The sequence below is a fragment of the Oncorhynchus mykiss genome, chromosome 32 (assembly GCF_013265735.2).
Source record: "Oncorhynchus mykiss isolate Arlee chromosome 32, USDA_OmykA_1.1, whole genome shotgun sequence".
NCBI lineage: Eukaryota > Metazoa > Chordata > Actinopteri > Salmoniformes > Salmonidae > Oncorhynchus > Oncorhynchus mykiss.
The window spans coordinates 18,207,332-18,234,979 of record NC_050572.1 but is presented as its reverse complement, the minus strand read 5'-3'; the positions used below and the strand labels follow the sequence as shown (position 1 = coordinate 18,234,979).

The following is a 27,648-nucleotide window of genomic DNA, read 5'->3' as shown; positions in this document are numbered from 1 at the left end:
TCATTAGAGTTACCAGCCTCAGAAATTTCAGCCCAAATAAATGCTTCACAGAGTTCAAGTAACAGACACACCTCAACATCAACTGTTCAGTGATCGAATTGCTGTAAAGAAACCACTACTAAAGCCCACACTTTGGCTTAAGCCAAGAAACACGATGAATGGACATTAGACCTGTGGAAATCTGTACTTTGATGAATCCAAATTTTTGATTTTTGGTTCCAACCACAGTGCCTTTGTGAGACACAGAGTAGGTGAATGGAGTATGTGTGGGTTTCTCTATGTTTTTATTTTACCTTTATTTAACTAGACAAGTCAGTTGAGAACAAATTCTTATTTTCAAAGACGGCCTAGTGGGTTAACTGCCTGTTCAGGGGCAGAACGACAGATTTGTACCTTGTCAGCTCTGGGGTTTGAACTTGCAACCTTCCGGTTACTAGTCCAATGCTCTAACCACTAGGCTACCCTGCCGCCCCCCATGTAGGAGGAGGTGTGATGGTGCTTTGCTGATGACACTGTCATTGATTTATTTAGAATTCAAGGCACACTTAACCAGCATGGCTGCCACAGCATTCTGCAGCGATACGCCATCCAATCTGGTTTGCGTTGTTGGACTATCATTTGTTTTTCAACAGGACAATGACCCAATACATCTCCAGGCTGTGTAAGGGCTATTTGACCAAGAAGGAGAGTGATGGAGTGCTGCATCAGATGACCTGGCCTACACAATCACCCAACCTCAACCCAATTGAGGTGGCCAACAAGTGCTCAGCATATGTCGGAACTCCTTCAAGACTGTTGGAAAAGCATTCCAGGTGAAGCTGGTTGAGACAATGCCAAGAGTGTGCAAAGCTGTCATCAAGGCAAAGGGTGGCTACATTGAAGAATCTAAGATCTAAAATATATTTTCATTTGTTTAACACTTTTTTGGTTACTACATGATTCCATATGTGTTATTTCATAGTTTTGATGTCTCCACTATTATTTTACCATGTAGAGAATAGTACAAATAAAGAAAACCCCTTTCATGAGTATGTGTGTCTAAACTTTTGATTGGTACTGTATATGTGCTTTCACCTTAAACTGAAAGAAACAGGAGAACTGAGGAATACAGAACATTAGCATAAATAAGCAGTGTATTACGAGTTATTATGAGCCCTTTAATTACCAACATTGCATTTGAATAACTTTGTAGATGTTGAGAATTTTTAAAATTAATAATAGAAAATTAGGGCACATTGCAAAGCAAAGTAACAATACCTGATAACCAGCATTTGGCATTTTGTAATAACAAAAAAAAGGGACACAGGTGCCGGGAAAGGAATTTTCAAAAATATGTTATTGACCGTTCTATAGGTTCGTTCTGATATAGCTAGCCAAAGCTATTAAGTGTTGTACATTTGTATGGCACTCAGCATCTTGCAGCAAGTGTAATGCTGCATGTCATTTACATTATATTGTATAGAGGGGGATTTCTCACAGAATTGTGGCTTTGACATTGACTGATTGATGATGTACTCTTGAAGAATGTGATCAGTCTGCGGAACAACAGGTTTGCAGAATTAAAAGCAAAGTAGAAAAGAAATACAACATTTAAAAAAAAAACTGACTTGGAGTGAGAAGAAACAACAGAGTGAATTTGTCATGACAGTTGCAAAAACAGAGGTTACTCTTATGTGAATATACATTTTATTTCATGCCATCTTGAGAAAGCCAAATACCAAATATTCCATACGTACATCGACACCATCAGGGTATCAGCAAACTTTACAGAATCACATATAATGTAATATATAAAATGTGTTTTTTTTCTGAATGAACAACCAGACCCAGTGTCTCACTTATGGAGGAGAAAGAAACCTTTTGGCTTCATGGAAGGTCTGTGCTGCTGTGTTGCTGCTCTGGATAGGGTTTCCTTAACCCCAATTGGCTCCAGGCTATGGGGAGGAGCTCAGACAGGAGTTACATATACATGTGTCCAATAACAGACCTGCTCCTCCCCTACCCATCGCTCGTCCTCCAATGGGTTTCTTCTTTGCGGTGGCTGACAGACTTCATCAGTGTTCAGATGCCAGGTCCAGCTCACAGAGCAGCCCACTCTCTGGAGTGGAATTGTCCCCAAGTTATCTATCTATCCCACACTGTACTGTATGTCCCAGGTGTTGGAGCGTTGAATGAGAGAAATCATGACAGCTTGTACAATTTACAGATGGGTTCCAGATGCTTGTTTAGTTTAGTTTGCCCAGCCCACACCACCAGCACTACCTACTGGAACTGCTGTATACTGTGGCTCCTGCAGGCTACAGGATACAACTACAGGCACAGTGCTCAACAAACGTCTTTTAACCAAGACACCAATGGTGAAATATATGCTGAAACAAATCTATTTAGACTTCTAATGATGATACGTAGCTTATTCATGGATTTTGTCCACTTTTTTTTTTTTTTTGTGACAACAGTTGTACAAATAAAATAACGTTAGCTAGCTATGTCTACGGCCCTTTTTACAACAATAAATTACCTTTGGGCCGACTACACAGAAAAACATTTTAAAAGCAACCATGAGTTATGTTCCACTGTTGCTAAGTGGCAGGTGATTTGTCACAACATCACTGTATAGTAGACCTGCCACGATATACAGATGCTTCTCTCCCAGTCTGTGGTGCCATTGTTTCGTTGACTGACAGTGCTGGGGTCTCCTGGATAGGGTTCACATACGGCTCGCATGCATCTTCCACTTGCCATTTTGGTCATTGAAATTCAGATTTACTGATTGAAATAACTTAAAACTTAATTTCACTGTTTCGAAACTACCAATGGAACCTAACTGACAAACACACTTCCTTGTCACTCTTCACTATCTGCATATATTTCTTGTCAACAGAACTTCCTCCCGAGTTTTTAATCTCAGTTTTGCACCACTTTTGATGCTGCCTGACCATGCACCTATTTCATTGACTTATGAAACATATGGTCATTACAAAGCCTCTCCTTCAGCCTCACAACAGTGAGGTAACAGAGCTCTGGGTGCTGCGTTGGGTGGTCCCCACTCCCTACATAGAGTGACATGACAGTTTCTGGACCATTTACACTGGTGGGGCGAAGACCAACCCGTTGTAATGGAAGCTTGCTGGTCTTCAGACTGATCTTTGGCAAAGCCTTGTCAGGACACCTAACACCACTAGGATACGGTGAGTACTTTACCTAAAGGTGTGTATCTTTCTGTGTTTGTGTAGGTGACTATTTGTTTGTGTTTATGTCAACACACGTACGTACTGTACATAGAGTCACATTACTATTAGTTCCTGGAAATCTATTCTGTTTGGTTCTGTTGCCCTCTAAGCCCAGAATGGCATTAACCTGTACTATAGCATGTCATGCTTGTTTGGAGACAAATTAAACTATGGTAGTTGAAACACATTAAAGACCTATGAAACGGGATAGTATAATCTTTAAGAAAAACGAATGGTGCAAATTTAGCAAAGTGGAAAATAAGCTGTGTGAAAGTTAAAAGAATTGGCCGCTGGTGCCTTACTTCTTGCCAATGGCCAATCCATTTAACATAATTAACATACTACAATGATGCAGTAATATTACACAAACCAATTTGTCTTACATTTTGCTTTGTAGGATGCCAGTTTTTAAGTTTTTATATGAGTTTTTCAGGACCTATGCTGATACAGACCTGCCCCCCATCCCCCTATATGTTAATTCACAGCATACTCAATCAAAGCTTACGGTAAGTCAAAGTCAGTATGATATTTACATGTTTGTTCACAACGGTGAATTTTGATGAATCCTACATCAGTCCGATCTGGAACTCCTTTGTTCCTATAGTAACACCTAACACCTTCTAGGCATTGAAGTAGCGAAATACTCAAGTTTTGACAAGTTCACACATAGTCAAGTGTATGGCAAAAGGAAAAAAACAACAACATAAAACCTTCCGAAGCAGATACGCTACTGGTCAGGTCAGGTCTGGTCCTCTGCTGCTGGGGGGGGGGGGGGGGGGGGGGGGGGGGGGGGGGTTGTAGCTGCGGTTCGTGTCATCGTTTGTATGGTCCTCTGTGCCCTTTCCCCGACCCATGGTTCTAGTGAGGGGGTCTAGAGACCGAGGCATGAAGAGTGGATAAAACTTCCCCCTCCCTGGTCCAACACACATATTATTCCACTATCGCTGATGACCTCCGTCACAGTCTGCTTGTTGTTGTTTTTTACACGGATGTCTTTCTTGGTAGCGCCAGGGGAAACTGATGCTCACAGGCCTGAGACCATGACCCGGTAGGACGGTGGGATGTGTCTGTGCCGCGGGCTGGAGCTGGGGCTGGGGTTGGGGCTGGTACAGCTGGCGTCCACCCCCCCTATGGAGGGTAGGTAGGCATGGTGCAGGATGGGCAGCTGCAACGACAGCCTGCGCTGTATGCTGTGGACGGAGAGAGAAAGAGAGAGAGACGTGGTGATGAGTGACATAGCATGTTAAGCATAATTAAACATCATTATATTCACCTAAATAAAGGTTTACATTGAAGGATTATTTTTCCACAGTGTGCTGTCAAAGTGTGAAATGTAAATGTATTTCTAAATCTCTGTGGTGCTACATTGCATACATACTGTACATACAGCACAGTACAAGTAAAATAACTATTTCAATCCAGACAGCTTCTGTATGTGCTGTTTTACTCTCAATAATTAAAATGGGCTTTTTGTACACTTTTTTAAAGCTCTAACTCCAACAATGATGCAGTAATCAATATCAATGTAGTACTAAAAATAACATGGTAGAACAAAAACACACAAGATATAAAAATAAGAAGAACAAGATAAAGTAAGTAAGTATACAATATACAGACACAGTTCCAGTACCGTATTTACAAAGTGCAGGCATGCTGGATCGATAGAGTTAGATATGTATAGGGGTAAGGTCACTAGGTATCAGGATATATGGTGAAAAGAGTTGCAGCATCATATATGATGATTGCATGTGATTGTGTGTGTGTGTAGTCAGTATAAATATACAGTATGTGCAATGAGGGCCCATGCCAAACCTTTTCAACCTCCTGAGGGGAAAGAGGGGCTGTTGCGCCTTCTTCACGACTGTACGCGTGTGTGTGGACCATTTTAAGTTCTTAGTGATTTGGAATCTGAGGAACTGGAAGCTCTCGACCCAATCCACTGCACTCAACGCAATTTAGTACCGTAGTATGGGTATTCCAACACGGCCAGTGACTTCTCACTTCTCACTGGCATTACCACTCACAGTCAAAGAGACTTCCTGGTCCCTTCACACCCCTCTCCACCACCACCCCCCACAGTAACACATCGGGAGTGGGGGTCTTCTTCTCACCCCAATCCCCCCTCAAGCATCACTGGCCACAGGAGAGAACTGGGACGAAAGTAACACTTTTAGTTTTTTTCCTAATTACTCAGAGATCCATAGAGCTAGAGACACCAAATGTTATGACACACAACTTATACAGGTCCTCTACCATTAGCAACTGTAGTTTCATTTCTAGGGTAAATGAGTTGAAATGAAATAGACCGAGAACAGAACTAGTGTAATGTTACTTTTGTACCTGCAGGCGGGGCGGGAGTAACACAGCCTTGGGATGGAAGTAACAGCTGGTGAGAAGTGCACAATATCTGTCTTATCTCCATGTTTTGTCTCTTCTGGTTTGTAATGCTCATTACGTTCAACCAATGTACTATCAGACATCATTTCATGTTTGTGTCAATTTGAATAATAATTTTGCCTTACAATATTAATCCGAATAAAATCTCACTTTAATAGGAATGTAGTAGGAGATCATTTTCACTATTTACGTTGAGTAAATTCATGCTTAGACCTATTCGTACCCTACTCATGCTTAGCTCCAGATGTCCTTGTCATGTGCCTTACTTGTGTTTGATAGAATAAACCCCTTCATTCTCTTCACAAATGGAAATCTCATCATGCTTATCACATTTCCATGTCTTGACATAAGGTAATTGACCACCAGAATCAGAAAGATATATATTTTTAACCACTGAACTGTTGATAAAATCTTATGTGAGAAGCTGATCCATCAGGTCAATTAAGGCATAATTCTAATGATGTCATGTATAATTTTCTAACTTTCAGTCACTTGTTGATATTTTGCGAACATTATAAAATATGAACTAGAGACAATGGGCTGTGCTTTAAGTTTTATTTTATTCCAAGTCATCAGTTTACATTGTGTTACTTTCACCCCACCCATCTCTCCTGTAACTTTTCCCAGGCTAACACCCAAGACTAGCTAGCATGATACATAAAACCTACAGTGTAATCAGAAAGTATTCAGACCCCTTGACTTTTTCCACATTTTGTTATGTTTTAGCCTTATTCTAAAATGGTTATTTAATGAAAAAGCAAAAACTGTTTTTTGTTGAAATTTTTGAAAATGTATTAAAAATAAAAATAAACTATTCAGACCCTGTACTCAGTACTGTGTTGAAACACCTTTGGCAGCAATTACAGCCTCAAGTCTTCTTGGGGATGACACTACAAGCTTGGCACACCTGTATTTGGGGACTTTCTCCCATTCTTCTCTGCAGAGCCTCTCAAGCTCTGTCAGGTTTAGCTCTGGCTGGGCCACTCAAAAGACATTCAGAGACTTGTCCCGAAGCCACTCCTGCGTTATCTTGGCTGTGTGCTTAGGGTCGCTGTCCTGTTGGAAGGTGAACCTTCGCCCCAGTCTGAGATCCTGAGCACTCTGGAGCAGGTTTTCATCAAGGATCTCTCTGTACTTTGCTCCATTCATCTTTTCCGCGATCCTGACTAGTCTCTTATTCTGTGACGCTGAATAACATCCCCACAGCATGATGCTGCCACCACCATGCTTCACTGCAGGCATGGTGCCATGTTTCCTCCAGACGTGACGCTTGGCAATCAGGCCAAAGAGTTCAATCTTGGATTCATCAGACCAGAGAATCTTGTTTCTCATGGTCTGAGAGTCTTTAGGTGCCTTTTGGCAATCTCCAAGCGGGCTGTCATGTGGCTTCCATCTGGCCACTCTACCATAAATGTCTGATTGGTGGGGTGTTGCAGAGATGGTTGTCCTTCTGGAAGGTTCTCCCATCTCCACAGAGGAGCTCTGTCAGAGTGACCATCGGGTTCTTGGTCACCTCCCTGACCAAGGCCCCTCTCCCCTGATTGCTCAGTTTGGCCAGGCAGCCAACTCAGGAAGAGTCTTGGTGTTTCCAAATGTCTTCCATTTAATAATGATGGAGGCCACTGTGCTCTTGGGGACCTTCAATGCTACATCATTTTTTTTGGTACCTTTCCAGAGATCTGTGCCTCGACACAATCCTGTCTCGGAGCTCTACGGATAATTCCTTTGACAGGTGTGTACCTTTCCAAACAGACTAAACAGACCAGGCCAGGGTTTGGGGTTTGAGAAGTTAATGAGAGAAGTGAAAAATTATTCCCCTAAAGCTTTTTCTTAATCTAAAGGCACAACCTAGATTCGAGCCAATGTCCAATTTTGTGACACATTTTCATTTTAGTCAAAAACAACTTTATATTAAAGGAGTGCCTTTGATTTGACGGCCTGCACAGATGCAGTTCATTGCGAGACGACCGTTAGACCAGATGACATGACATCGCTTACAAGTGTGATCGGGGATTTCTATTGGAGAAGCAGTTTTAGCTTAGCTTTAGTTTAATCTTCATGCTGTACTGTCTTTGACAAAACACAACTCTACAACCAAAAAACATTACCGGGTCTGTTTTTTTGTTCTTATAGTACATTGATCAAAACCCTTTTTTGTTTATAACTTGGCGAAACGTGGTCAGACTGGTCTGTTTTTATGGAACGTGCTGACTTCACTACGTCATTCTAGCTTTTGTGTTATCTGTGAAAATGGGCAGTTAATTTCATCCCATTTTACTTTCGTCCCTGCTCTCCATCTCCTCTCCTTTCATCTCCCCTCGCCTCCTCCCCTTTCCCCTCCCCTCCTCCTTTCCTCTCCTCTCCTCCTCCCCTCGCCTCCTCTCCTCCCCTTTCTTCTCTTCTCCTCTCCTCCCCTTCCATTTCCTCCCCTTTCCTCTAACCTCTTCTCTTCTCCTCTCCTCTCCACTGACCCATAAACCACAGCTCTTCAGGCTTTGGGGATCGATCATCTGAAAAAAATAACATTTCATGCTTCCGCTTGGTGTGAAAGCTCACATCTCACCTCCCTGCTAAAGCCATCGCTTTTCAAGCCAATTCTGTAAACAAATGCCAGTTATGTAAAGATATACAGTTGAAGTCGGAAGTTTACATACACCTTAGCCAAATACATTTAAACTCAGTTTTTCACAATTCCTGACATTTAATCTTAGTAAAAATTCCCTGTCTTAGGTCAGTTAGGATGACCACTTTATTTTAAGAATGTGAAATGTCAGAATAATAGTAGAGAGAATGATTTATTTCAGATTTGATTTAATTCATCACATTCCCAGTGGGTCAGAAGTTTACATACACTCAATTAGTATTTGGTAGCATTGCCTTTAAATTGTTTAACTGGGGTCAAAAACTTTGGGTAGCCTTCCACAAGCTTCTCACAATAAGTTGGGTGAATTTTGGCCCATTCCTCCTGACAGAGCTGGTATAACCGAGTCAGGTTTTTAGGCCTCCTTGCCCGCACACGCTTTTTCAGTTTTGCCCACACATGTTCTATAGGATTGAGGTCAGGGCTTTGTGATGGCCACTCCAATACCTTGACTTTGTTGTCCTTAAGCCATTTTGCCACAATTCTGGAAGTATGCTTGCGGTCATTGTCCATTTGGAAGACTCATTTGCGACCAAGCTTTAACTTCCCGACTGGTGTCTTGAGATGTTGCTTCAATATATCCACATAATTTTCCTCCTCCTGATGCCATCTATTTTGTGAAGTGTACCAGTCCCTCCTGCAGCAAGCACCCCCACAACATGATGCTGCCACCCCCGTGCTTCACGGTTGGGATGATGTTCTTCGGCTTGCAAGCATCCCCCTTTTTCCTCCAAACATAACGATGGCCATTATAGCCAAACAGTTCTATTTTTGTTTCATCAGACCAGAGGACATTTCTCCAAAAAGTACAATCTTTGTCCCCATGTGTAGTTCAAACCGTAGTCTAGGTTTTTTTTATGGCTGTTTTGGAGCAGTGGCTTCTTCCTTGCTGAGCGGCCTTTCAGCTTATGTCGATGTAGGACTCGTTTTACTGTGGATATCGATACTTTTGTACCTGTTTCCTCCAGCATCTTTACAAGGTCCTTTGCTGTTGTTCTGGGATTGATTTGCACTTTTCGCACCAAAGTACGTTCATCTCTAGGAGACAGAACGCGTCTCCTTCCTGAGCGGTGTGGCGGCTGCATGGTCCCATGGTGTTTATACTTGCTTTATACAGATTGTTTGTACAGATGAACGTGGTACCTTCAGGCATTTGGAAATTGCTCCCAAGGATGAACCAGACTTGTGGAGGTCTACAATTATTTTTCTTTTAGGTCTTGGCTGATTTATTTAGATTTTCCCATGATGTCAAGGAAAGCGGCACTGAATTTGAAGGTAGGCCTTTAAATACATCCACAGGTACACCTCCAATTGACTCAAATGATGTCAATTAGCCTATCAGAAGCTTCTAAAGCCATGACATCATTTTCTGGAATGTTCTAAGCTGTTTAAAGGCACAGTCAATTTAGCGTATGTAAACTTCTGACCCACTGGATTTGTTATACAGTGAATCATAAGTGAAATAATCTGTCTGTAAGCAATTGTTGGAAAATTACTTGTGTCATGCACAAAGTAGATGTCCTAACCGACTTGCCAAAACTATAGTTTGTTAACAAGAAATTTGTGGATTGGTTGAAAAACTAGTTTTAATGACACCAACCTACGTGTATGTAAACTCCAGACTTCAACTGTGTATATATATATATTTTTAAACCTGTCATCCTCATAGACTAGCTAGACCTTATAATAACCATGCATAACTGACCCCAAAGTATCTAGGGGAAACTTCTCCACACAGAAACTAAAGTAGGGAGGATGGGTCGTACCTGAGACTGTAGCAATCCAAAGGTTGCTCTCCCCTAGGTTGCTCGAGTCACGTCGGGGACAACAGTAGCATTTTAGCTAACTAACCCTTCCCCTAACCCGTATTCTAAATTCACCTCAATTCACCTTATCTGCTACATAAATTCACCCAACCTTTGTTGTTTTACTTCCCCTAAACATCAACATAAATTCTCCCCATAATTCTCCTGGTCTCAGAGAAAGACGCATAATACTATACGTCCAACAAGACACACAATAACTTACATCAGGGTTCTCAAACTGGCGGCCCGCGAGCCAAATCTGGGCAGCCAACAATATTATCTGGCCCAAACAAATTAATTATGAACATAAAAAATATATGTATAATAATAATTTTAAAAAAATTATAGTACCCAAAATGCAAAAACTACAAAATGCAATTTCCCAAGAAGGAAGTTACCCTACCTAAATAATGCAAAAGTTACATTTTACATACACAAAGTTACATAGCCTAGGCCTATATAAAATAACTTAACTGGCTGAGGTAGGCTGTGAGGTATAACAGCATCTTTTACAATTAAAAAATATATGTCCTAATATAAGTGGGATTGTTTTATTAGGCCTATTTACAATTGCAACTGGCCAAAATGTAGCATCCTACATAAAACAATAATTGAAAGAAAAAAAGACGATGTCTGTATCTGAATGGCTGTATTGGGATAGCCTGCAGTAACGACAGAACAAACAGAAAATATTGTCAGCTTGAGACCTAAGTATCTCTGGAAAAGCACTCACAATAATGTTAGTATTTCCTAAATACTTCCATATAGGCCACTAAGTGACTTACTCAATGGGAAAGTTGCTTTTCCCCTCGGACATGATCTTGTGGATGTCGCGTGAGATGGATGTGATTTTGAATGCACAGGCTGTCCTCAGTTGACTTATGTAAAAAGCCAGTTGCTGTCGTCAATCTACACTGCGTTCATAGAGGAAAATGCGGACTTGCAGGTGTAAGTCGATCTAAACATTGTTCGTACATGAAATGCAAGATTCTTTATTGTGCTGTATTTCCCTGAGCATGCCACCCAAAACGCACACAAGGACTCGGCACTCCTGAGTACATCCCTGAGATGACTCGATGTCTGGAATTCAATCAGCTCAGTTTGAATTATGGCCTCATCCAGCGAGGGTATCGTTTTCTTAGCACGGGAGGAGACTTCTCCACCTGGGCAGACTGTGAAAGGTTTACATAAAAACGCAATGGTATCCTTGTGCGTGCTGTAGTTTTCAAACCTGGTGGAGAAGTTGTCTGGTCCCTCTGTCGTTTTTCAGTGTGTTGAAGTGCAGTAGCCTTCCAGATGACAAGTCCAAATTGAACCACTCAAGCTTCCTAGTAAAGGCCGGTCCACAAATGCTTTCCCTCTTCCTTGTAACTGCAGATTTAACCCGTTTAAGTGACAGAAATTGCCAGCCAAAAAAGCTGTGTGTGTAGCTTGCAGTTTAAGCTTCTGTCTGGGGCGGGAAGGGAAGATTCATAATGCCTTCTGAGATTGAATTCCTCAAACAGCGACATTTTCATTGCAAAATATGGTAAGATGAACATCTATCTCTCTGTAGATTCTTTCCTGAAACTTCAATTTTGATACTTTTTGATAGCAACATTTTCTCTTGGTATCAAGCTAATTATTCTGAACGAATGATGACATTACAAAAGTAGTGTAGCCTCCAGTTGGCTACGTAGACCTGTTTTTCCCCACCAATCAACGTACAGAAAAATAGACAATAATAATAATTGAATAGAGACATGGGGATTTTATGAGCGTAATCAGATCGAAATGATTATATTATTGTCACTGAGTTTATTATGTACTAATCACGTGTTAAAAATGTTGTTTAATTTGTAGTGTAGGCCAATTGATTGTGCTAATATTATATACTAATTATGTTCTGGCCTATTAGCTCAGAATTTTTTGGGGCCTGAGGCCAAACCTAGTTTACGTACCCTGACTAAAATCCTCCAATTTGAGTGCTATTGTACGGCCAGGTCAGACAAATGATACTATAGGTCCACAAACTCATATTATATTGTCGGACCGCTATAGAGTTCACCAGCTTGTAACCCTAAAACCGTTCAGCCAAGCTATGGGGAAAATGAATGGGGAAAGAATAGGGTTTTGGGATAAATTCTGAAAATAAGGTCTGAGGTTAACACAAGTTTAGGAGATTTTTTATAACATCAGTCAGGTGTGATCTTGATGATCTTTAGAAATTATGAAGCATTTGTGTTTTATGTGCTTTTTTAAATTACAGTGGGGCAAAAAAGTATTTAGTCAGCCACCAATTGTGCAAGTTCTCCCACTTAAAAAGATGAGAGAGGCCTGTAATTTTCATCATAGGTACACTTCTACTATGACAGACAAAATGAGAAAAAAAATCCAGAAAATCACATTGTAGGATTTTTAATGAATTTACTTGCTAATTATGGTGGAAAATAAGTATTTGGTCACCTACAAACAAGCTAGATTTCTGTCTCTCACAGACCTGTAACTTCTTCTTTAAGAGGCTCCTCTGTCCTCCACTCGTTACCTGTATTAATGGCACTTGTTTGAAGCATGGGGGTGGAAACATCATGCTTTGGGGCTGTTTTTCTGCAAAGGGACCAGGACAACTGATCCGTGTAATGGAAAGAATGAATGGGGCCATGTATCGTGAGATTTTGACTGAAAACCTCCTTCCATCAGCAAGGGCATTGAAGATGAAACGTGGCTGGGTCTTTCAGCATGACAATGATCCCAAACACACCGCCCGGGCAACGAAGGAGTGGCTTCGTAAGAAGCATTTAAAGGTCCTGGAGTGGCCTAGCCAGTCTCTAGATCTCAACCCCATAGAAAATTTTTGGAGGGAGTTGAAAGTCCGTGTTGCCCAGCAACACCCCCAAAACATCACTGCTCTAGAGGAGATCTACATGGAGGAATGGGCCAAAATACCAGCAACAGTGTGTGAAAACCTTGTGAAGACTTACAGAAAACATTTGACCCCTGTCATTGCCAACAAAGGGTATATAACAAAGTATTGAGATAAACTTTTGTTATTGACCAAATGCTTATTTTCCACCATAATTTGCAAATAAATTCATTAAAAATCCTACAATGTGATTTTCTGGATTTTGTCAGTCATAGTTGAAGTGTACCTATGATGAAAATTACAGGCCTGTCACGTTCTGACCTTTTATTTCCTTGGTTTTGTATTTATTTAGTATGGTCAGGGCGTGAGTTGGGTGGGCAGTCTATGTTTGATTTTCTATGATTTGGGATTTCTATGTTTCGGCCTAGTATGGTTCTCAATCAGAGGCAGGTGTCATTAGTTGTGTTTGTGGGTGATTGCTTGTTTCAGCGCAGTTTGCATTTAGCTTCACGGTTGTTATTTCGTTTATTGTTTTTGCATAGGGTTTCAGTGTTCAGTGTTTTCTGTATTAAAATTAATGATGAACACATACCACGCCGCATTTTGGTCCGCCGATCTATCTCGCCTCTCCTCTTCAGATGAAGAGGAGGACGACCGTGACAGAATCACCCACCAACCAAGGACCAAGCGGCGTGGTACAGACAGCGACGACAGCAGCAGCAGCAGCAGCAACAACAGCGGCCGGTATCACAAGACTCCTGGACATGGGAGGAGATACTGAACGGAGAGGGACCCTGGGCACAGGCTGGGGAATATCGCCGCCCCAAAGCAGAGCTGGAGGCAGCGAAAGCTGAGCGGCGGCGATATGAGGAGGCAGCACGACAGGTACGAGAGGCAGCCCCAAAATCTTTTGGGGGGGAGGCACACGAGGGGTGGAGCTAAGCCAGGTAGCAGACCTGAGCTCACTCCTCGTGCTTATTATAAGCAGCGCGTTACTGGTCAGGCACCGTGTTATGCGGTTAAGCGCATGGTGTTGCCAGTACGTGTCCATAGCCCGGTGCGCTATAGGACAGCCCCCCGAGAGTGTCATGCGAGTGCGGGCATCGAGCCAGCGGGTCTGGTCGCCGGTACGCAGTTTTGGTCCAGGGTATCCTGCACCGGCTCTGCGTGCTGTGTCTCCGGGGCGCTGTGAGGGTGCAGTGCGTCCTCTGCCTGCGCTCCGCTCATGCCGGGCGAATGTGGGAATGGAGCTTAAGGGAGAGGTGCGTGTAGTAAGCACTAGATCTCCCGTGCTTACCCACAGCCCGGTTCAACCTGTGCCTGCACTCTGGAGGGTCCGGGCTAGAGTGGTTGTCCAGCCTGGGGAAGTGGTGCCAAGGTTGCGCTCCAGTGCTCCCCCACAGCCCGGTCCTTCAGGTGCCTCCTCCTAACACCAAGCCTCCTGAAGGTCTCCCCAGCCTGATGGTTCCTGTGGCAGCCCCACGCACCAGGCTGTCTCTCTGTCTCCTCCCTGCAGGTGGTCCCGCCTGTCCGGCGCTGCTGCCGGAGTCTCTCGCCTGTCCGGCACTGCTGCCGGAGTCTCCCGCCTGTCCGGCGCTGCTGCCGGAGTCTCCCGCCTGTCCGGCGCTGCTGCCGGAGTCAGAGGCGCCAGAGCCCCTCAGCCCAGAGGCGCCAGAGCCCCTCAGCCCAGAGGCGCCAGAGCCCCTCAGCCCAGAGGCGCCAGTGCCCCTCAGCCCAGAGGCGCCAGTGCCCCTCAGCCCAGAGGCGCCAGTGCCCCTCTGTCCCGAGCTGCCGCTCCTCTGTCCCGAGCTGCCGCCCCTCTGTCCCGAGCTGCCGCCCCTCTGTCCCGAGCTGCCGCTCCTTTGTCCCGAGCTGCCCCTCTGTCCATTGAGAGGAGTTGCCATGGTTAGGAAGCCACGGAGGCGGACAATGACGCGGACTAAGACAATGGCGAAGTGGGGTCCACGTCCCGCGCCAGAGCCGCCACCGCGGACAGACGCCCACCCAGACCCTCCCCTATAGGTTAAGGTTTTGCGGCCGGAGTCCGCACTGTCACGTTCTGACCTTTTATTTCCTTGGTTTTGTATTTATTTAGTATGGTCAGGGCGTGAGTTGGGTGGGCAGTCTATGTTTGATTTTCTATGATTTGGGATTTCTATGTTTCGGCCTAGTATGGTTCTCAATCAGAGGCAGGTGTCATTAGTTGTGTTTGTGGGTGATTGCTTGTTTCAGCGCAGTTTGCATTTAGCTTCACGGTTGTTACTTTGTTTATTGTTTTTGCATAGGGTTTCAGTGTTCAGTGTTTTCTGTATTAAAATGAATGATGAACACATACCACGCCGCATTTTGGTCCTCCGATCCATCTCGCCTCTCCTCTTCAGATGAAGGGGAGGACGACCGTGACAAGGCCTCTCATCTTTTTAAGTGGGAGAACTTGCACAATTGGTGGCTTGACTAAATACTTTTTTGCCCCACTGTACATACATGCTTAAAAATTCACAAACAGTGTTGTTAGATGATGAAGATTATCTTATAGAACAAAATATATAAGATCTCCTAAGCCTGTGTTTCCAACAGACCTTATTTTTGGTGTGTATCCCCAACCCCCACCCCCCCCAAAAAATAAATTACATTAATTTCCCATAGGCTTTGTCCAGTGAACCATGGCGGAGTTAGTGCCGACAAAAATATCACATTACTATTTATCTTTATTCCAGTTATAATGTAACCTAATGCAGCGTACAGAATAATACAAATTGCAGAGACCATGTTGCGCTCTCTCTCCCTCGCTCTTCCCTCCACCCTCTCTCTCCCTCGCTCTTCCCTCCACCGTCTCTCTCCCTCGCTCTTCCCTCCACCCTCTCTCTCTCTCCCTCGCTCTTCCCTCCACCCACTCTCTCTCTCTCTCCCTCGCTTTTCCCTCCACCCTCTCTCTCTCTCTCTCTCCCTCGCTTTTCCCTCCACCCTCTCTCTCTCTCTCTCCCTCGCTTTTCCCTCCACCATCTCTCTCCCTCGCTCTTCCCTCCACCCTCTCTCTCTCTCTCTCCCCCTCGCTCTTCCCTCCACCATCTTTCTCTCTCTCTCCCTCGCTCTTCCCTCCACCCTCTCTCCCTCTCCCTCGCTCTTCCCTCCACCCTCTCTCTATCTCTCCCTCCATGTGATCAAACATTAATGTGGAGTGGGAATAGCTCAGTGTCTCCTGTCTATTTTCAGGCCCTGCTGCCAGTGCTGCTTCCAATCGTAGCCGTAAATCATTGGTTACATACATAAGCTCTCTCTCCTCTCTTCTCTCCAGTTGAAATAAACAATAAACAAAAGTCAAAAGACAAAACATCATCAACAAAAAACTATTACAAACTAACACTAAACACTCACAAAAGTTTCTAAATGATAAAGACATTTCAAGCGTTATATTATCAGCTTTGTACAATGTTTTATCAATGTGCAAATTGTTGTAGTACGAATAGTAGGGGAAGATAAATAAACAAAGACATATTGGTGGTATTTACAATGCTGTTTGTGCTCCGCTGGTTGCCCTTTTCTCATGGCAACGGGCCAAATCTTGCTGCTGTGATGGCACACTACGCTATTTCGCCCAACAGATATGGGAGTTAGTCAGTGTTTGATTTGTTTTCAATTTATTTGTGGGTCTGTTTGATTTGTGTGAAATATGTATCTCTAATGTGGTCATACATTTAGCAGGAGGATAGGAAGTGCATCTCAGTTCCACTTCAATCTGTGGGCAGTGTGCACATAGCTTGTCTACCTACGGCGGCCTCTCTCAATAGCAAGGCTATGCTCACTGAGTCTGTATATAGTCAAGGATTTTTTTTTACTTTAGGTCAGTCACAGTGGTCCGGTATTCTGACACGATGTACTCTCTGTTTAGGGCCAGATAGCATTCCAATTTGCTCCGTTTTTTTGGTTGATTCTTTCCAATCTGTCAAATAGTTATAATTTATCTTTCTCATAATTTGGCTGGGTCTAATTGTGTTGCTGTCCTGGGGCTTTGTGGGATCTGTTTGTGTTTATGAATAGAGTCCCAGATCAAGCTAACTGAGGGGACTCTTCTCTAGTTTAATATTTCTGTAGGTGAGGGCTTTGTGGTAGAATGTGTGGGCATCGCTTCCTTTTAGGTGGTTGTAGAATTTAACAGCTCTTTTCCGATTTTGATAACTAGCGGGTACATTCCTAATTATACTCTGCATGCATTGTTAGGGGTTTTGGATTTGTACACAAATATATCTTTGGTGAATGGACCCCAGACCTCACAACCATGGAGGGCAATGGGTTCTATAACTGATTGAAGTATTTTTAGCCAGATCCTAATTAGGATGTTGAGTTCAATGTTTCTTTTGATGGCGTAGAAGGCTCTTCTTGCCTTGTCTCTTAGATAGTTCATAACCTTGTGGAAGTTACCTGTGGTGTTGATGTTTAGGCCGAGGTAGGTAATCTTTGTGTTCTCTATGGCTATAGTTTCTAGGTACAATTTGTATTTGTTGTCTTGGCTACTGGAGCTTTTTTGGAACACCATTATTTTTGTCCGACTGAGTTTTACTGTCAGGGCCCAAGTCTGACAGAATCTGTGCAGAAGATCTAGATGATGCTTCTAGGTGACAGAAGCACCAGATAATTAGCAAACAGTAGACATTTGATTTCCAAGACCAGGTGCTGCAGACTGTTCTAGTGCCCTCGACAATTCATTGATATATACAGTATGTTGAATAGGGTGGGGCTCAAGCTGCATACCTATCTCACCCCATGGCCCTGTGGAAAAACATCTGTGTGTTTTTAACTACACACTTGTGTACATAGATTTTGTCACATGTTTTTCCTAATGGCAATGTCATATGTTTTTCCCTGAACACACTTCATCACTTTGTATAGCATATCCGAATGCCAAATTAAGTCAAAAGCTTTTTTTATTTTGTTTAGTTTTGTTTGCCAATACAGGTGTGCATAGTGTATACATGGTCTGTCGTATGGTATTTTAGTAAGAATACAATTTGACATTTGCTCAGGACATTGTTTTCACAGAGGAAATGTTGGAGTCTGCTGTTGATGATACTGCAGAGGATTTTTCCGAGATTGCTATTGACTCCTTGGTAATTATCGGGGTCAAATGTGTCTCCACTTTTGTGGATCGGGGTGATCAGACCTTGGTTCCAAATATTGGGGAAGACGCCATAGCTGAGGATAATGCTGAAGAGTTTAATAATAGCCTATTTGAATTTGTGGTCTGTATATTTTATCATTTTGTTTAGTATACCATCAATATCACAGGCTTTTTTTTTGGTGTGGAGGGTTTGCATGTTGTCCTGTAGTTCATTCAATGTAACTGGAGAATCCAGTGGGTTCTGGTAGTCTTTAATAGATGTTTCTAAGTTTTGTAAATTATCATGTACTGTATATGTTTTTGCTCTTGGTGCTTTGTTATATGGTTGAAAAGGTTGGAGAAGTGGTTGATCCATACATCTCCATTTTGGATAGATAGCTCTTTGTGTTGTTGTTTGTTTAGTGTGTTCCAGTTTTCAATAAGTGAGCTGTTTCCTTACATGCTGTTTCCTAACATGCTGTTCCTTTTTTCTTAGTGTATTTCTAGATTGTTTTACTGTTCGACCATAGTGAAGGCGTAAACTAAGGTTTTCTGGGTCTCTGTGTTTTTGTTTGGATAGGTTTCTAAATAAATTTGTTAAGTTTGTTGCATTCTTCATCAAACATTTCTCATTGTTGTTAGTTGTCTTAGGTTTTCTGCCTGAATTCAAATGTTGTATATTAGCTGATAGGTCAAACTTATAGTTCAGGCTTCCTACTGCTAAGTTTACACCTTCACTATTGCAGGGAAACATTTTGTCCAGGAAGTTGTCTAGGGGAAATTGAATTTGTAGTTGGATGTTTTTTTGGTAGGTTTCTACACTACCCTCCTTCCATCTATAGTGTTTCTTAATAGCATGCAGTTTGTTAGGATTCGATGCTTCGTGGTTGAGTATTGCTCTGTTCAAGTAGACTGTGATTTTGCTGTGATCTGATAGGGATGTCAGTGGGCTGACTTAAGACTCTGAGAGACTCTGGGTTGAGGTTGGTGATAAAGTAGTCTACAATACCACTGCCAAGAGATGAGCTACAGGTGAGGGCCCTGGCAGAGTGGTGCGAAGAAAATAACCTCTCCCTCAACGTCAACAAACGAAGGAGCTGATCGCGGACTTCAGGAAACAGTAGAGGGAGCACCCCCCTATCCACATCGACGGGACCACAGTGAAAAGGTGAAAAGCTTCATGTTCCTTGGCGTACACATCACTGACAATCTGAAATGGTCCACCCAGACAGACAGTGTGGTGAAGAAAGCTCAACAGCGCCTCTTCAACCTCAGGAGGCTGAAGAAATTTGGCTTTGCCCTTAAGACCCTCACAAACTTTTACAGATGCACCATAGAAAGCATTCTGTTGGGCTGTATCACCACCTGGTACGCCAACTGCACCGCCCACAACCACAGGGCTCTCCAAAGGGTGGTGTGGTCTGCCCAACGCATCACCGAGGGCATACTGCCTGCCCTCCAGGGCACCTACAGCACCCAATGTCACAGAAAGACCAAAAAGATAATCAAGGACATCAACCACCCAAGCCACGGCCTGTCCACTCCACTATCATCCAGAAGGCGAGGTCAATACAGGTGCATCAAAGCTGGGACTGAGAGACTGAAAAACAGCTTCTATCGCAAGGGCTTCAGACTGTTAAAGAGCCATCATGGAACACTGGTCACTTTAAAAATGGAACACTGGTACTTTAATAATCTTTGCATACTCTTTTACTCATTTCATATGTATGTCCTGTATTCTAGTTAATGCCTGTCCGACATTGCTCGTCCTAATATTTAGATATTTCTTAATTCCATTATTTTATTTTTAGATTTGTGTGTATTGTTGTGAATTGTTAGATACTACTGCACTATTGGAACTAGGAACACAAGTATTTCACTACACCTGCAATAACATCTGCTAAGTATGTGTATGTGACCAATACAATTTGATTTCATTTGATTTGAAGTGTACCTACCGTAGGATTCTCCTCGATGCCTACCGTTTACTAAGTACAGACCCAGTATGCGACATAGTTGTGACCTGTTTTTGTTAGTTATGATTTAATAGTTTTGTCTAGGGGGTCATATTGGGGAGGGGATGTTGTCACCTCCAGGTAGGTGTTTGTCCCCCTGTGTTCTGAGGATGTCAGGTTATTGTCCAGTTCTGGAATTTAGGTCACCACAGACTAGTACTTGTGCCTGAGTCTGTGGTTGAGCTCTAGGGTGGAGAAGCTGTCTTCATTCAAGTATGGGGATTCTAGTGGGGGGATATAGGTAGCACACAGAGGACACTGTTCTCTGTCGAGATCATTTCCTTATTTATTTCTAACAATATATAAAATGCTCCTGATATGATCAATTGAATAGAGTGAGTTAGGTCTGATCAATACCAAATTAGCAAACCCCCTATTTTAAGTCCCTTCCCTGTTTCACTCCTGGTAGTTTGGTGGATGGGACTACCAGCTCACTGTAACCTAGAGGGCAGCTAGTGGGTCCATTTCATCTATACCATGTTTCTTGTAGGAATTTCCAATTTCTTTGGTGAAGTCTGGGTTTCTGCTCTTTAGGCCAATGGCAGATGGCCTCAGACCTTATTACCTATATTCCAGCATGAGATGGTAAAAACTTTGTGTACCATAGTGTCCAGTGTTGTTATTCCCATAGTTTAGTTTCGGACCATTAGATTTGAGCAGAGCATCTGATGAATGCCTCTTAGGTCCCAGGATGGGGCTTGCCTGCTCATGTCCTGGGCATATGTGTGGCTGTCATGTTGAGGTCCTTTCTGCACGGGTGGGGGGCAGGAGGGGTATAGGCCTGATCTGGGGGGCCTATATAGGGTGTGGTTGGGTTTGATTTGTGGGGTTGTCAACTGGTGGGGGTGTGGCTAGTGGTGCTGTGGTCTGGGTGTAGGTCCTCTGAGTGCAGGTCCGGGGGGAGTCCCGCAGGTCCAGGGGGAGTCCCGCAGGTCCAGGGGGAGTCCCGCAGGTCCAGGGGGAGTCTCGCAGGTCCAGGGGGAGTCCCGCAGGTCCAGGGGGAGTCTTGCAGGTCCGGGGGGAGTCTTGCAGGTCCGGAGGGAGTCTCGCAGACCTGGTAGGGAGTCTTGCAGGTTTGGGCGGGGTGCTCAACACTCTGTTGCTCTTGTGTGAGTTGGGGCTGCGGTTGAGTGCAATGTCTTTCAGGGTCCTGGCGAAGGTGGGGGCCGTGACCTTGTAGAGGTGTACCTGGTCGTAGAGGCTGTCCAACTCTAGGGTGCAGTGATGGGCCAGGTAACATTTGGTGTTGACACACAGTCATGGGAAATGCTTGCATTCACCCCCTGTATGGTGGCCGGGTGAATGTCTTTTCGTGGTAGCAGGGTGTAGATGACCACGTGTGTAGGGGGAAAGTGGAAGAAGCTTTTTCAATCACTCCCTTGAGTGCTGTGGCCACCCTTTCCTGCTGGGCCCTCAGATAATTTGTGCCTGTGTGAATTATGGACACGCCGGGTATTTGGACACCACAGTTTAGCCACTTTCTGTTTAGAAAATAGTTAGTTTTCCAGCACAAATTTTACATTGGAGTCTATTAGGAGCACAATTTGTGGCTTTTGTGTGTCCTCAGTGGGTGTGGGTGTGTTGTCAGGATGGCTATAAGGGGGTCTGACAGGGGGTGCTAGGAGGGGGGGGTTGGATGGGGTGGTGCGTCCTGTCTTGTCTGTCCTGCATGTGGTGGGGGTCTGAAGTGGGCTGTTCTGTTGTCTTCTCTTGGGGGATGGCCAGCTCTCTTATGAGTTGTTCTCGCTGCCTCATTCTCTGCCCTCTCTCTCTCTCTTTTACACCTTTTCTGCTTCCGCTCTTGTTCTCATGTCCTCACTCGTGTTCTCATGCTCTCTCTCCCTCTCTATTTCATATGTGTTCTCTCTATCCAGTCCCAGTTAGATGAACATAGGAGGAGAGGAGAACTGGGAGGACAGGGGAGGAGAGGAGGAGGGAACGAAGAGCTCTCAATGATGCATGAAACTATTTTTTCCCTCTCTGATGAAGTTGACATTCCCCAGCCTGTTTATGAATAATAAGTGAAGGTAGTTCGTTATTTGTCACCTGAGTGTGCTATGAGTGTTCTGGACCGATACATTTTAAGAGTTGGGACAACATGCAGTCAGTCGCGTGTGTGTGTGTGTGTGTGAGGGAGGGAGGGAGGGAGTGTGTGTGAGAGAGAGAGAGAGGGACGGGAAATGTGTGTTTTTGGTTTTACTATCCTTGTGGGCACCAGAAGTCCTCACAAGGGTAGTAAAACATTTTGTCATTCCCCACAAGGAAAAAGGCTATTTTAGGCTATTTTAGGGGTAAAGTTTAGGGTGAGGGTGAGAAATTAGGGGTAGGAGTTTGGGGTTAAGGTTCAGACCTGGGATAACTATAGTTTGAACTATAATTTGTTGAGAAAAAAAACAATCCAGGGGAACAACTATTTGAATAAGATCTGAGAAAGAAACTACTTAAAACAAAGATTTGAATACAGATCTCAGGAAGTGACTACTTAAAACAAAGATTTGAATACAGATCTCAGGAAGTGACTACTTAAAACAAAAATTTGAATACAGATCTCAGGAAGTGACTACTTAAAACAAATATTTGAATACAGATCTGAGAAAGAAACTACTTAAAACAAAGATTTGAATACAGATCTCAGGAAGTGACTACTTTTCTGAAACTTTGGATTGGCTGCCTTCAACTAGTGGCAGGGCTGTATCTGGAACTGCATGTTGAAGATAGGAATAGAATGAACAGAGCAACACAATATCACATACTATTCCAATCTATCTGACAGTCATATTTGAAGAGTTTTGTTCCAAAATGCTATATCCACACATTTTTTACATTTGTGATTTTTGATCAGAATGTATTTATTCCTTACGGGTAAATTAATGTGTGTGTAAAATATTATTGTTCTCAGATTCTTAATGCATGGATGTGTATTAAAATGGGTTTCATTGCAAAATGCTATATATCCATTACTTAGCTGAAATGGAATGGAATGTTTGTATCCAGTATATTGACTTTGATGTGGTTGTCTCACCTAGCTATTTTATTATTTTATATACACAGTGGCTTGCAAAAGTATTCACCCCCCTTGGCATTTTTCCTATTTTGTTGCCTTACAACCTGGAATTAAAATAGATTTTTGGGGGGTTTGTATCATTTGATTTACACAACATGCCTGACACTTTGAAGATGCTAAATATTTTTTCTTGTGAAACAAACAAGAAATAATACAAAACAAACAGAAAACTTGAGCGTGCATTACTATTCACTCCCCCAAAGTCAATACATTGTAGAGACACCTTTTGCAGCAGTTACAGCTGCAGGTCTTCTGGGTTATGTCTCTATAAGCATGGCACATCTAACCACTGGGATTTTTGCCCATTCTTCAAAGCAAAACTGCTCCAGCTCCTTTAAGTTGGATGAGTTCCGCTGGTGTACAGCAATATTTAAGTCATACCACAGATTCTCAAGTGTATTGAGGTCTGGGCTTTGTAAATGTTTCCCCTTAAACCACTCGAGTGTTGCTTTAGCAGAATGCTTAGGGTCATTGTCCTGCTGGAAGGTGAACCTCTGTCCCAGTCTCAAATCTCTGGAAAGACTGAAACAGGTTTCCCTCAAGGATTTCCCTGTATTTAGCACCATCCATCATTCCTTCAATTCTGACCAGTTTCCCAGTCCCTGCTGATGAAAAGCATCCCCACAGCATGATGGTGCCACCACCATGCTTCACCGCGGGGATGAGGATCTTGGGGTGATGACATGGTGTTTTCCTTGATGGCCAAAAAGCTCAATTTTAGTCTCATCTGACCAGCGTATCTTCTTCAATTTGTTTGGGGAGTCTCCCACATGCCTTTTGGCAAACACCAAACATGTTTGCCTTATTTTTTCTTTAAGCAATGGCTTTTTTTCTGGCCACTCTTCCGTAAAGCCCAGCTCTGTGGAGTGTATGGCTTGAAGTGGTCCTATGGACAGATACTCCAATCTCCGCTGTGGAGCTTTGCAGCTCCTTCAGGGTTATCTTTGGTATCTTTCTTGCCTCTGATTAATGCCCTCCTTGCCTGGTCTGTGAGTTTTAGTGGGCGGCCCTCTCTTGGCAGGTTTGTTGTGGTGCCATATTCTTTCCAATTTTTATAATGAATTTAATGGTGCTCCGTGGGATGTTCAAAGTTTTGGATATTTTTTTACAACCCCAACCCTGATCTCCAGAACTTTGTCCCTGACCTGTTTTGAGAGCTCCTTGATCTTCATGGTACCGCTTGCTTGGTGGTGCCCCTTGCTTAGTGGTGTTTCAGACTCTGGGGCCTTTCAGAACAGGTGTATATATACTGAGATCACGTGACACTTAGATTGCACACAGGTGGACTTTATTTAACTAATTATGTGACTTCTGAAGGTAATTGGTTGCACCAGATCTTATTTAGATCTTAACACATAGATCTTAACACATATGCACGCACCAATTTTCAGTTGTTTACATTTTTTTTGTTTTAAACAAGTAATTTTGAAAATTTCACTTCACCAATTTGACCTATTTTGTGTTTTACATTACATGAAATCCAAATAAAAATACATATAAATTACAGGTTGTAATGCAAAAAAATAGGAAAAACGCCAAGGGGGGGGGGGATGAAAACTTTTGCAAGTCACTGTATATATTCATTTATTATCCAAATGGTAGTTACAGTCTTGTCTCATCGCTGCAACTCCCGTACGGACTCCGAAGAGGTGAAGGTTGAGAGCCGTGCGTCCTCCGAAACACAACCCAGCCAAGCCGCACTGCTTAAACACCATACACCTGGCGATCATGTCAGCGTGCATTGCGCCCGGCCCACCACAGGAGTCGCTAGAGTGCGATGGGACAAGAACATCCCTGCCGGCTAAACCCTCCCCTAACCCGGACGACGCTGGGCCAATTGTGCGCCACCCCGTGAGACTCCCAGTCCCGGCCGGCTGCGACAGAGCCTGGACTCGAACCAGGCTAGTGGCACAGCCTTAAACCACTGCGCCACTCGGGAGGCCCACCTAGCCATGAATGCACTAACTGTAAGTCGCTCTGGATAAGAGCATCTGCGAAATGACTGAAAACCAAACTTAAATAATTTATATACAGATCTCATATTACTGTATTGATAAAAAATACAATAATATTGATGTCACAAATGTATCATTTGTACATTTCTTTAAAAATGTTTTGCTATTTGTTACATTTGACTGTGTACAACCTAGCAGTCTTACTTCTCTGTGAGTGAACCGGATATATAACATTTTGCAGCAAAACATGATTATTTGTCTCTCTGAAATGAAACCATAAAGTGATAGATTTTTAACAAATATGTCTTCTCATCGAACAACCCTATTCCATGAAAAAAAACTGTTAACATTAAAAGCTAATTTACCAATATTTCTGAACATTGATATATAACATTTTGGAATTAAATTATTCACTTGATCTACACACAATACTGCCATGCCCTGATCTGTTTCACCTGTCCTTGTGCTCGTCTCCACCCCCTCCAGGTGTCGCCCATCTTCCCCACTTATCCTCTGGGTATTTATACCCGTGTTTTCTGTCTGTCTGGGGCAGGTCGTCAAGCTTACCAGCGTTTTGTCCTGTCAACTCCCATCTTTTCCCAGCCTCTCTTTTTCAATGTCCTCCTGGTTTTTGACCCTTGCCTGTCGTGACCCTGTATCCGCCTGCCTGACCACTCTGCCTGACCCTGAGCCTGCCTGCCATCCTGTACCTTTGCTCCTACTCTGGATTATCGACCCCTGCCTGCCTTGACTTGTCATTTGCCTGCCCCTGTTGTTACAATAAACATTATTATGTCACACAGTCTGCACTTGGGTCTTACCTTGATACCTGATACAATACATTTATAGCTGAACATTTTGTGAATGTTCATTCTCCTGAATGTCCATCGCCTCAGGTTTACATAATTAAGTCAAACCAATTATATTTTGTACAGATAAGTGTTCTTGTTTCAAACTCACACTTTACCATCTTTAAAGGGATAGTTTAATCAGAATACAAACTAACATGATTTTCAATCTACCTTGGCTGTATTTGATTCAAGAAGGCAGTTTTGGGATATTTACTTTCCTTTCAAGACTTAAGACATATTTTGTTACTGTTACTGTAGCATTCTCAGTGACACTTAACATTACACTTATTGTGCCTGTATAATAAAAGTGTACTTACTTTTGGAGAAAACATTTTATTAGCATGTTGTTACATAATACTTTGGTAATAGCATTTTGATTGCCTAGCAATGAGCTGAGAGTTTTTGTAACTACTGTTGATAAAGTAGGGGTATAGCTTTAAACCACTAAAGTGCATTATGGGTAACGTAGTAAGTTAACTTTAGTTTTTGATGCTATTGTGGTGGTGGCTAAGCTGCAGCCGAACTGTGAGCCACTCTTTTTGCCCCGCTAGCCCAGTATTTTATTTTGCCACATGGTCTACAAGTTTAATAAATTTGTCAACTACTTCAGAGGAATTCCAGACTAACTCATCCTTAGCAGCGGATAAGATCCCCAAATGTCGGAATTACCCCAGAGCATCCGTAAATTGCTCTGGCCCTGGAGCTAGCAAGTGAAGGCTCCCCTGAGCTGCCCGACTACAGTCTGGAGGCGAGACAGGAAAGGTAACACTGCTGCACAGGAATAGTTCTTCATTACACTTACGTAATAACATTATTATGCAATTATAAAGACATTTCAAAGTCCTACGTAACAACAATGTTGCAATTGTTATAATCAAAGAGTTACTACACATTTTTTTTAAACATGGTGAACATCACTTGAATGATCTACCTTTGTAGTAGTAGTAGATTATTGCAATTCCTAAAGAAAAATATTTTTTAAAGTCACTTCAATGCTATTATCCATCAATCAATCACATTTATTTATAAAGCCCTTTTTACATCAGCCGATGTCACAAAGTGCTATACAGAAACCACTTTGACACCAAGTATGGCTGGTGTCAAGTGTTACTGTATTACCTTATGTCACACATTATAAAAATAGATTTGTTTGTTCTTTTGAAGCTGCAAACATGGTTTACTGTAATTTGAGGTGATTCCATGTCCTTCATGTATTTAATTCTAGGCTACAGGCTATATTAAGATTCATATTTAAGAGCCCTCCAAATCATGTGCTTATGATCATATATTTGGACTAATTCAACTAACTGTTGTAGTTTTTGGTTCTTCATCAAATATTTGGCAGCCATCAAGTATACTTTTTGTATTCAAATTCCTTCAAACATCACTTGGTTTACTGAGAGTTATTCAAAATACTTTCAAATATTCTTTGTTTTTCTGAGACCTGTATTTGAAAATCAAATAGTTGCCTTTTAGTTGAAACTCTATATAAATTATATTCGACTACCTCAAGTATTTAAAAAGTTGGCATTTTCAAATTAACTACAAAATATAAACATTTTCTGCCCAGGTCTTTTAGAGTTAGGATTAGGTTTAGGGGCTAGATAATAGGATTTTGAATAGGAATCAATTGTTTGGTCCCCACAAGGATAGTAAAACATAGTGTGTGTGTGAAGAAAGAAAGATGATTGAGGCCTTATATTGGTCCATCTTTTTTTGCATTTTTTTCCCACCTTTATTTAACCAGGTAGGC

At 42.7% G+C, this 27,648-nt stretch overlaps 1 protein-coding gene across 1 annotated transcript in view; it reads right to left on the bottom strand.

Annotated features, from left to right (window-relative positions):
- Positions 1-2,079: 2,079 nt before the first annotated feature.
- LOC110489398 (gamma-aminobutyric acid type B receptor subunit 2) overlaps positions 2,080-27,648 on the bottom strand; it is a 370,472-nt gene continuing 344,903 nt past the window's right edge. Inside the window, exon 19 of the mRNA XM_036970730.1 lies at positions 2,080-4,420. Coding sequence (XP_036826625.1) covers positions 4,255-4,420 — 166 coding nt within the window. The 3' untranslated portion in view covers positions 2,080-4,254. The remainder of the gene's footprint in view (positions 4,421-27,648) is intronic.